The 11,576-nt window shown below is 35.4% G+C and overlaps 1 protein-coding gene across 8 annotated transcripts in view; it reads right to left on the bottom strand.

Moving 5' to 3' along the window:
• Positions 1-4,562: 4,562 nt before the first annotated feature.
• WASF1 (WASP family member 1) overlaps positions 4,563-11,576 on the bottom strand; it is a 69,613-nt gene continuing 62,599 nt past the window's right edge. For 6 of the 8 annotated variants that reach the window (XM_053222383.1, XM_027057105.2, XM_053222382.1 and 3 more), the window contains 4 exons: positions 10,246-10,418; positions 8,228-8,407; positions 6,516-7,144; positions 4,563-5,429 (listed from right to left, as the gene is read on the bottom strand). In XM_053222383.1, the coding sequence (XP_053078358.1) occupies positions 5,272-5,429; positions 6,516-7,144; positions 8,228-8,407; positions 10,246-10,418 (1,140 nt within the window). In that variant the 3' untranslated portion in view covers positions 4,563-5,271. The remainder of the gene's footprint in view (positions 5,430-6,515; positions 7,145-8,227; positions 8,408-10,245; positions 10,419-11,576) is intronic. The other 2 variants (XM_053222384.1, XM_027057110.2) reach the window with 1 other exon arrangement.

Raw genomic sequence — 11,576 nt, 5'->3', positions numbered from 1 at the left:
GCGTCACCCATCCTGCCCAACCTGCTCCTCTTCTACTGGTCTATGTATCAGTAAGCCAGGATTCTAGAAGTGATCCTTGACTCCTTCCTAATTACCAAGTCCAGTGTATTCCACATCCTAAATTTCTCTTGAATCTATCTCATCATCTATCTCCTCTGTCGCCACCAATCCCTAATTATGATCTGTCATCTATTATAACAGCCTGACTGGTCTCTGGACCTCCAAGGTTACTACTAATTCATTTACCACGCTGCAGCTGCCAATTATCTTTCCAATGTGCTATTCTATGTCACTTCTTCAATTTTACAGTCCACGAAATAAAATGCAAACTCCTTAATATGGTTCCTAACCGTCTCATGATTTGTTCTTGCTTCCTTTCTATTTTATTTCTAGTTATATCACTCTTTGCATCAAGCATTTCCAGACATCCACACACATATTTCCTTTGCCTGGTAGGCTGTCTACCCTCACTTCAGAATTTATCTGTCTAGGTCCACCTCAAACTTTAAATGCCATTTCCTTTTGGAGGCTTTTCCTGATTTCCTAGACTAGGTTTGGTCTCTGTGCTATGTGCTTCCCTAACATAACACTCATTGTTCTTTGTTAATTTATCTGTATGCTCAGAAAGGAGGGCTCTGTCTATTCACTGCTGTGGCCCCGATACCCAGCAAAGTAATTGTGCAGGCATTAAAAAAAAATTATCAACTAAGAAGAAAGGCCATAAATATAAAATAAAAATAAAAAATAAAAATAAAGCATAATGATAGGAGATGTGGTCTTTTATCTGGAATGGTCTAGACAGATATTTCCTATAGATTTTCTTTAAAGTTACAAGTGCAACATTTCATGGTTTTCAAAGGTAAGAACGAAATAGATACTTTTAAGTAATATTGGAAGTTGTTACAATAGAAGACATATTGTCATTTCCAAGCCAAAAAGGTGGATAGGAAATTTTATTACCCCTGGAGATATCAATGTCCTCTGTCAAAGCAACAGTATTGAAAAAGGTGGACTAAAGGCAGGATGGATAAAAAGGAATTTATCAAGAAGTCTTTGAGTATAGCACACACATAGACACAAGGAACGTATTTATATAGATAGTATAAAATATTCAAAATCATTATCACTAAACCAATTTATCTACTGTGAGAAAGAGGAGAAACTATAAATATCCTGAGAAAGATGATTTCAATACATGGTCAGTGGTTTAAAATTTTTTTTTTAAAGGAAAAAAAGTCAGAGCAGCTGGCCTTACAATAATGAGAAAAAGGTATTGATAACTAGTCTGTAAAAAAAAAAAAAAAAAGTGCCTGAAATGTTCATTCAAGGCTGGTATTCATTCTTTATTCAGAGCCTGGCTGTCAGGCTTGAAAAGCAACAGAGATTACTGATGCATTCTACAGCCAAGTCATGGAGAACATAAATAAATTTGTTCTTCATACAGCAATGAATCGAGGAAAAGGCTTATTCTTTGGATTACAAGGGTCTCCTATGCATTGTTTGGCTTCAGTAAGATTTATTAATCACAGTTAAAAGACACAACTTAGAACTATATTTTGATATTTCATTTTCATTAGTTCAATGAGGCAAAGCCATCATCAAATTCTGATACTACATGATTAATTATCTTGCGTTGGTTTATTTACAGTTTTATTGAGTAGACAATACAGAGATCATAAACTCCAAAAGGAATTTATTAAACTATTTAGGAGCTTTAAATAATTTATTTTGTACTTGCTCCAGTTTAGGGAGGTTGTTTTTTAAAAAGCTGAGGTCAAGGTAAATGTAATGGAGTGAAAATAAAACAACAAACAGCAGTTGTATGTTTACTAAGGGCAAAGTTAAAGACATTGTGAAAGTAATTCATGAGATTCTTATTAAATAAAAATACTTGATTTGCTCTCTGCCTTAAGAAAAGACTTCAGAGATAATAATAACTTTTACCTTCTGGCCAAAAGAGTCAATTCTAGCTTTCTATTTTTTAAATTACACACACACACACACACACACACACACACACACACACACACGTACACAGAGAGTTTTGATAAAGTTAGGACTAGTTTCAGCTCAACTGTGTTACTGAGAAGAGGAACAATGTCTAGGAAGATATGATTTTAAGAGCCCTAGTCGACAGAAGAAAAAAAGAGGGTAGTTCTGAACCTGTTTATAAGAGGAGATAATTATGAGTTTAATTATGAGATAATTATGAATTTAAGACAAGGCCCCTGCAGTCTTGTGAGTAATCTATTTGGCACGTTCAAATAGGTAATAACTGTAATGCTAAATGGCATTTAAGTATACTTGAAGGAAGCTTATAATAAAAGAATTAGAGAAATTGAAAAGGAATATATATGAACTCTAGTTGTGGTGATCTAAGAAGACTTCATAAAAATATGGATAGAAGACGGGTTGATGAAGAAAGGGTAGGGCTTTCTGGAAATGAAGGGAGGCGTTTCATAATTTACAGAACACAATCCAAATGAACATATTCCTTAACTGTCTTTTAATAAATATTTACAACATGAAAATGCTTCAGAAGTCATCTCATCTGCCCAAATAGATCAAGTTATGAAAAGTGGTAGTTATAGCTTAAAATTACTTATAAATACGCAGCTTGCAAATATTCCTTAGAAAAAGTTATAGACACACTCTCCTCCTCTCTATAATGACTGAATGCCATCCCCAACTGCACGGCTGCTAGTATTTCCCTCCTCTTCTGTCCGCCCATTATTGTGAAGGGGAAAGATCAGCATCACACACACAAAAGGCAGAGACAGCTTTTGAAAAATACACACAAAATACAACACATAAATATATTCTGTATGTGTTTGATATATATAGACTAAATGTCAAATAACTTAAGGACTAAAAAGTGTTTGTTGAATTTAGTAATATGAAGGTAAACAGGTGACAATTTTGACCCAAACAAGTGAAGCCAATTATTTCCCCATGATATACAATTCATTTTTCTACCTCTATACTTCATAACCTAATGGAATAGTAATACAACGCAATAAGAAGACAGTAATTATCCAGTACTTTCCAGAACTTTAATTCTTCTTAGGGTATTAAAATTGGCCACTGAAATGATTTGTTCCAAATCTCTCTCACCAAGTTAAGCTGAATATCTAGACCAAAAGGTTATTTTGATTTCAAAATAGACACAACATATATGGCCTCTTCAGTCTGTGGGCACTTTCTTATCTTTCAGGAATGTTCTGAAAAACAACAAAATAATCTGTCATAAACTATTTAGGATATGTACTGCCAGGCTATAAAATGGATCCACTTCTATGATTAAGAGATCTTCAACCATTTCCTTTTTTATCACCCTTAACTACTCCAATGCCAGTACCATTACACTTTGGTTACTGGCCACAACTGAGCTTTATAAAAACTACATACAGCTACTGCCTTTTGGCCATAACACACTTCGGAAGATAAACTTTAAACTGTGCCGTATTTTCTTGACTTAAATTCAACACTGCATATTTTTGTAAAGTTAGAAAGAAATCTCAAATAGCCATCTAATTTTTTGCTCTAGGCAAAGCTACCCAAAAGAGCACATCTTTTGTTAATTAGAGCAATTAGGAAAAAAATTTTTATGTTCAAACTACTGCCACAACAGAACTTAGTTCCTCATTCCTATTCCACAAAGGGTACAGGTTGTTAGTTATCTACCTAAATAACCCTCAAATTATCAAGTTATCAATGACCTCATCTATCAGCTATCAATTGGTGCTGCAATAATGCTACGTGAAATAATCCATCTCAAAACTCAGGTTTTGTAAGATAATAAGCATTATTACTATTATTTTTTTGCTCATAAATTTATACGTCAATTGAACAATTCTTCTGGGCTGGGCTAATCTTGGTTAGCCTTGCTCATCCGTTTACAGTCGGCCAACAGGTGAGCTTTGCTTGGCTAGTCTCAGATGGTCACACCCAGCAAAGCTTTCTGTGCGAAGTTTCTGATCTTTCAGCAGGCTACTCTGAGATTAATCTGAGACAAAGCTATTGGCTCAAACAAGTCTCAACAACTCTCAGATTCATGGGGCGGGTGGAAAAAGAACCCATCTCTTGATGGGAGGAGCTAGAAATTGCACTGTGAAAGGGGTAGAAACAAGGATGAAGACCACAGTCATTTATGTATGGTACAGCTACAAAAACTTCACATTAAACAATCCAGTACAAATGCTGCTTTCCCTCCATCCTTGAATCTGGGTTGTGTAAACACTAACAAGTCACTTTATCACTGCAAAATATGATTTCAAAAATGCTGTTAAACTGAAGGCAAGGTGTACTGAAATTAGACAGCAAATTGAGATTTTAATTTAAGAGCGTAAGGAGTTGTAAAAAAAAAATGTTGATTTTGTGACCTTAGAAAAAAAATGATGTAATAGCTATCTCCACACAAGACAACATGAATCTGTATAGTTAAGAGGAAATTATATGCTTAAGTGGTTTTTAAGTTTTTTACTATCTATGTATTTAAAACCTACTATATATACATTTGATAAATTATCAGAAATAGTTTTATTCAAAGAACAACACCCATGAACCTTTAAAATGAACCATTTATTAAATCAGACTGTTATTCTTAACAGTTAATGTAAGTTACATGTATGTTTATGTCTGAGTATTTCACATGGAAATTTTTTAAACTCTTATAGGCAAGCAAAATCGTACCACACAATATATAAGTGGGAAGGGGGTACTGCTAAACATTCAAATAAGGCAAGTATTTAAAAACGGTAAAACAATAACTAAAAAAAAAAAATTCAAGCATTCCTTTAAGAGAATTCAATACTACTAGCTAAATGTACTTTCTGAGTGTATTCATATAATCAAGGCAGTGTTTCCTCTTGTAAAACATCAGGAAATGGAATAAGGCTCATTAATAGATACAGCTGCCTTCAAGATTTCAATCTCAGTTGCTTTCTTTAAATTAAAATTCACAAAGTGCACAATTAATATATCAAAAAACTGAATCTGCTACTCTAACAACAGCTGTCCATGCTTAATACTTAGTGGTTTATTTGACCAAATTATCTTTTCAGGGAAAAATAAAAAAGATAAGCCACTGTAAAACATTTAGTTTGAAGTGTATGCTAATATTTTTCTTAGAAATCAAAAATTATGGAGGAAAAGTGTTATTTATCATAAGGAAAAGAAAGCAAAACACTGGAATGACCAAACATTTTCAAAGAACAAGCACCACAAAGGACATTCGCATTCAGTTTTGTAATATTTATCAATGTATTTTTCTTACTCCAACCAATCTACTTCATCAAATTCTGAATCATCTTCTGAATCACTATATTCCACAGCAATGCGGCGAGACAGGATGGTGGCAACATCATTTTCAATGCGTTCGTGTTTAGCTTCCTGTTCACGCTGCTCTTCTACTTTGCGTAGCTGAATACCTGATAGAGAAAAACCAAAGCATTCACTGTAAGCCAAGATACTAAATATATCATATTATTAATCTTTTTGGAATAAAATCAAATACATGTGAGAAATACTAAGAGGAAAATAAAAACCAAGATCTATTAAAAAGAATTTGAAGGGATCATATTTAGAATCACATTAATTTGGTCAATTAATTCTTTCCTTATCTGCAATACTAGTTGGTCAAACTTACTAGCTATCCCAGTGAATATCTACAGTTTATTTAGGTATGATGGTCTACTGTGCCTTTCTACTCACCAAACCCCCCCCCACGCCCCCCGAAAAGTTAATCAGTGGTCAAATAAACATTGTTGAGTATGTTTTCTGTGGCTTTACTCTCCCCAATACTTGAGGGAAAGGCACTATTTTTCATTCTATATTGTCAGTGTTTGCCTTATAGTAGGTGCTTAGGAAATGTCGGCTGAATAAATGAATGAATATGAGAAGTCTTTCCTTGGTTACTAAGGGAAGAACTTTAATCCTGTAAAGGCATCTGGTAGAGCAAGTGTCACTGATACAACAAATGGACAGCCTTACTACAGAAGAAAATACCATTTTTAAAGGAGTGACCATACATATTAAACATAACGTAAAGGGTTTTAACTAAATTTTCTATAACTTATAAGTCTGATACTCTCAATCATTCAGTAAACATTTTAAGAATCCCCAAGTAGGAAAATAAAATAATTAAATGTAATATTTTCTCTGGCAAATGATTTAAAATAAAAGTTAAGGGCACCTGGATGGCTCAGTCAGTTGAGCATCTGACTCTTGATTTTGGCTCAGATCATGATCTCACAGTTTGTGAGATAGAGCCCCATGTTGGGCTCTGCACTGACAGCATGGAGCCTGCTGGTCTTCCCCTACTCGTGTGTGCTCTCCCTCAAAATAAATGAAACTTAAAAAAAATTAAGTTGAACATAGCTTTCCTTTCTAAAAACCACTTGTGCAAAAATATGATCATCTACAATTTTATTAATGAGAAAATGTTATTGTGCCAAATATTTAGAAAGTTCCTAATGCTACCATAGCAATGCTTTTAATGGCCTGGAGAAAGTTACCTTTTCGTATTGCTTCCAGAAGAACACTCCTGGCGTCACTGATTACAGGTAGAGTGGATGGATGACGCTTTGGCTCAGAAGCAGGTATAACTTGTGATGGAGGAGATGGAGGCATTAATGGAACATGGGGACCTGGGGCAGTAGATGGAGCTGGATGTAGCCCAGAGGGAGGATGAGTAAGAGCGGCAACTGTGACAGGTGACGATGGTCGAATGCCAGGTGGAGGCAGAGGAGGCGGAGGTGGGGGTGGAGGCAGCCCCTGGACTTCACCTTGTGGGAGTGGATGAACTGGTACAGTCTCACATACTGGGGCAGCTCTAGCTACCGGTGGGGAGGGCTGTACTAGAGGAGGTGCAATTGGAGGAGGAGCTGGGTGAAGAACTCCAGGGGCAATCTGAAGAGGAGCTGGAGGCGGTGGTACCGCTGGAGCTTGCAAAGCAGTGGCTGGAGGTGGAGGTGGGGGAGGTACTGGTGGGGGAGGAGTTGAAGTCATTGAAGCTCTTAATGAAGAAGTTGACAAGGCAGATGGAAGAGGTGGTGGAGGAGGCGGGGGGGTAGGGCTCACAAACACAGGTGTCCTGCCTGTAGCTGGTGACTGAGGGCGATTTTCTATCAAACCTGTAGCAGAACTGAAATGATAAAGAAACCCTAGCAAGTTACTCAAAGAGAAAAACCGAACCGCATGACACATATGACTATCAATAATGATATCAAGGTAGATGTATTAACATGATCGTATAGAAATTAAAAATTCTTCAGTATTTAGGATGGAATGAATATGCCAAGAAAATTAATGGGTGTTGCTTTCATTTCTAAGATTCCAGATGGTCTCGTCCTTTCATGCACCTGTCAGAATACACTCAAGCATTTTATGCTTACTTTGATAAATAAAAGGCTCAATTCTATGCTGTGATAGGAGTCTTTATAATGACTCAACATTTATCACATTACAATATTTGCAGCAATACCTGTGGTCATTACAATGCTGTATTTATATTGAAGCTATTAAGACTCATTATGTCATTTCAGTAAAATCAGTAACAACTAATTACAAACCACAAAAGGAAAATTAGGACTGTCAACCCTTCCTGAGGATGGAACATTGAGTGACTCAGTGATAGAAGGTTGATCTTTTTAACTGAAAATTATAAAGCTGATCTCTATTTACCTATTAAAAATTTTATAACAAACTTCAAAACTGCTTTACTGAAAATTATGAGCAATTGCTTATTCTCTCTCAAATTCTCAAAGTATTCCCCCTAATACCAAGTTAACACTCATAATCATATCTTTAGTTCCCATTTCTTAGTCCCTTACCACATTCTAAAAATTCTTAATTTTTATTAATATACTACACATCATGTGCTTGATAATAAAGGTATAATAAAATGAAAGACACTCTAATCTTTAAAGTGAATTCTCATTAGCTACATTTTTCCCAAGAGTACGGGTCAGCTCTTATCAGAGGCTGGCAAATTACATCCCACAGGTCAAATCTGAATTGCTCCCTGTTTTTGTAAATAAGGTTTAGCTGGAACACAAACAGTCATTTATGTATAGTCCATGGCTGTTTTCATGCAACAGTGGCAGAGTTGAGTAGTTGTGACAGAAACCGTAATGCCCACAAAGCCTAAAACACTTGCTAGCTGATCCTTTCAAGAAAAAGGTTACCAACCCCTGAGAAGCAACATCAAATGCCTGTCCCAACATACCTGATACAGGTGGGTATGGGTTTCGCATCTCCCGCTCCATGCATTGGTGGGGGTGGAGGAGGTTCATGTGGTCTGACTAAGACCCTTTCCTCAGCTCTAGTCAGAAGTTCACTCATCTGACTAAATGGCAAGGCAGAAAGTGAGTAAGAGCCATCCATATGATCCACATATGTCTGAGGTCTAAAAAAAAAAAAAAATACAGTATCAGTGTATTTTTCTTGAATTATTAATGGTATAAAGTGTGGTACAGGAGACATTTAAGCTTTATCTTTTGAATGCCAACGTTTTAATCACTATTACGAAACTTCAGAAATTTGTTACATTTATCTTGCTTTTCAAACAAAGAATGCTGCTCATAATGTAACCTTTCCTTGCAGTTATTTTATTATTTCATAATATAATACTAATTCAATTCACAAGGATAAAAAGTATTACATATAGAATCTCATAAACAAAATTAACTTTTCAGTAAATTGTGTTCAAAGCTATATACCCCTCTGTTTCATTTTTTTAAACAAGATGCCAATGACAAAAAGCTAGAATACGAAAACTGGAGTCTTAAACCTAAATGACTTCCAAATATCTTGTATCAGCGAGAAAGGCCTCCATGATACTAGCACCACAAGGATGACTAACTACATTGTTTTGTCTTTTTGATGTTTTCAAAGGTGTTAGGGTACTCAGAAAATAACTGAGTAACAAAGCAACAAATGACATAAGATCAGATTTAAGCAAAATTTTAGATACCTTGAGCATGTGAAGGTTTTATAAATATTTGCTGATTGTAGTGCATGCTGGGGACACATGTACACAAAACAAATTAGAAACTACAGCTGACTTTGAACACAGGTTTGAACTGAGCAGGCCCACTTATATAAGGATTTTTTACAGTAAAGCACTGTAAATGTATTTTCCGTATCATTTTCTTAACATTTTTTCTGTAGCTTTGTTGTAAGAATACAGTATACAATACACATAGCATACAAAATATGTGTTATGGATTATTTATGTTCTCAGTAAGGCTCCCCAGTCAACAGTAAGCTATTAGTAGCTAAATTTTGGATAGCCAAAAGTTACATGTGGATTTTCAACTGCACAAGGGATTGGTGCCCCTAACTCCCTTGTTGTTCAAGAATCAACTAAATTGTACTTATAGTACTGGATCAGGTAATGCTGGTAATACTGTAACTACTTAACAGCAGTAAAAATCAGTGTTTATCTATAGATTATTATTTAAAAAAATAAATCTCAATTCTTTCAACAATGCATATAAATATCTTACATGTGTATTACTCCTAAATTGGCTAAGATACTGGCCTAATAGTTTACATGTATTATTCCAAAGAAAACTTTAAGCGCTTTTTCCATTAAAAAATCAATAATTATAACATATACAATAATAACTATAATCAGTCAACTATACACAAATTTCTTCACAGAGAGATGCTAGTATAATGTTTATTAGGGTAGCATGTTACTCAGATGGGGCCCCCTGGCTACTGAGCAAGGAAAAAGACCTGTTCTATAGCTCTGCAAAAGGGGATGAGTGATTTTGTTTAAAAAGTCCTGATATAACTGAGGTGGGAGATGTGGCATAGAAAGGAAGTCAGGAGAAAGAAAAAGAAACAAAATATTACCCTTTCTCAGTTCCTATTTTATATGTAGTGAATCTGTAATATTTCAGAAAGAAATTCCAGACCCCACTGCTCTACTATGAAGTTCTAGCAGACTCTGCCTGAAATACTGACAGAGAGCTGAGAGTTCATATGAAACCCTGAAGATCATCTCCTCCAACCACCTCTTTCTGTAGATGACAAAACTAAAATCCAGGTGTGAAAATGACCTGCCCATGATCAGACTTTAGTAGGCTCACAGTGGTCAGGGTTTCAAAATGATTTCTATAGCTAAAGTAGCTGGTTCAACAGTTCAGGACTTTAAGACTTAAGAGGCACAGATATTAGAAATAAAGCCAGTATTTTATCATTAATTTTGTTAAAAAACAAAAAAAGAAAAGAAACCTTGTTTCAAAATGAGAGGCTGGGCCATTAGCAACTTCAATATGCTTATGTAAGAGATTAGCATCATCTTCAGCCAGCTCTGGACCTTGGGCCAGCTTCTGCCATTCTCTCCGCCTGTCATGAGGTGCTCTTGGCACTTTTTCTGGTTCATGAGGACGATCTAGATTTTTCTGCTATAACAGATGTATTGAAACAAAGCCAAATGCTGAAGTGCTAAGTTTTTAAAAAGAAGTTATAACAATCAAAATAAAATTCTAACATTAATACTGAAAAAGACAATGCCATCATAATATAGTTAAAGTAACACAGAGACAGTTCATTTGTACGTTCAGAGTTAAATCTTAGTTAGTTTGCTTGTAATCCCAGTTTCTTGTCATGTTTCTTTAACTTCTAATTTGAATTCATGCACCAGATAAAAATAGTATGCCTAAATAATAAAATTTGAGGTCAGAAAGTCCTTCCAGATGAAAAACAGATTCACCAACTCTGCTCCCACATCTATTAGTTTTTACTATAATGAGTGAAATTTCTACCATTAATGGCACTGCCTACCTTTAACCAAAACCTGGAAATTTATTAAGGCTATGTAATCTGGAAAGTGACCAATCAGCCAGCCAATACATTAGAAAAAATCCAAACATCCAATTAACTCATTATAACTGTATCACTCAACAGGAAACAGGATATTCAAAAAACAAAACAGAAAATAAATCAAACTGTGGGAAAAAGCACAGAGGGGTCTAGAGTAGGTGTAATGAAGTCAAATGCCCAAAGGGGCTAAGCAGATCACATACATGAATCAAGAAAGTTGGGCATAAGATGGGGACTACAGTGACTAAACAAGCATGTCCAACTAAGGCTTTCCAGTTCAAAAATTTTAAAACCACTGTGTTTGTCCAACAAAACAGTGACTGCAGGCATACTCTGAGCTGCCAGTCACCAGTTTGCAAACTTCGGCTAGAACACTGGGATACTGTCTAGTACAGAAAATAATAACATGAAGGCATTATGGGGAAAAGGGAGGAGAGAAGAGATAGCTACAGAAGAAACAGAGGGATGATGAGAACAGATTTTGCATCTTTCATAATTCTGCCTAAATCCAATTTTCCTTCCCTCTTTACTTCTAGTTCTCATCAACATGGAATAAAACAGATCCAAATGTTTATTACAAAGTAGAATATGATAACACAGCAGACAGAGATAATAGGAATTTAGGGAGACTAAAATAATCTTTCCAAAACATTTAGGATATGATCTGTGTTAAGAAAATATTAGCTTAATCTACTTTGCCAATATCTGCAAAATATTCCTTCATCCCTTCTTGCCAGAAT

This window comes from Acinonyx jubatus, chromosome B2 (genome assembly GCF_027475565.1).
Source record: "Acinonyx jubatus isolate Ajub_Pintada_27869175 chromosome B2, VMU_Ajub_asm_v1.0, whole genome shotgun sequence".
Classification (NCBI taxonomy): Eukaryota; Metazoa; Chordata; class Mammalia; order Carnivora; family Felidae; genus Acinonyx; species Acinonyx jubatus.
The sequence above is the reverse complement of the archived record's forward strand: the minus strand, read 5'-3'. Positions and strand labels throughout refer to the sequence as shown.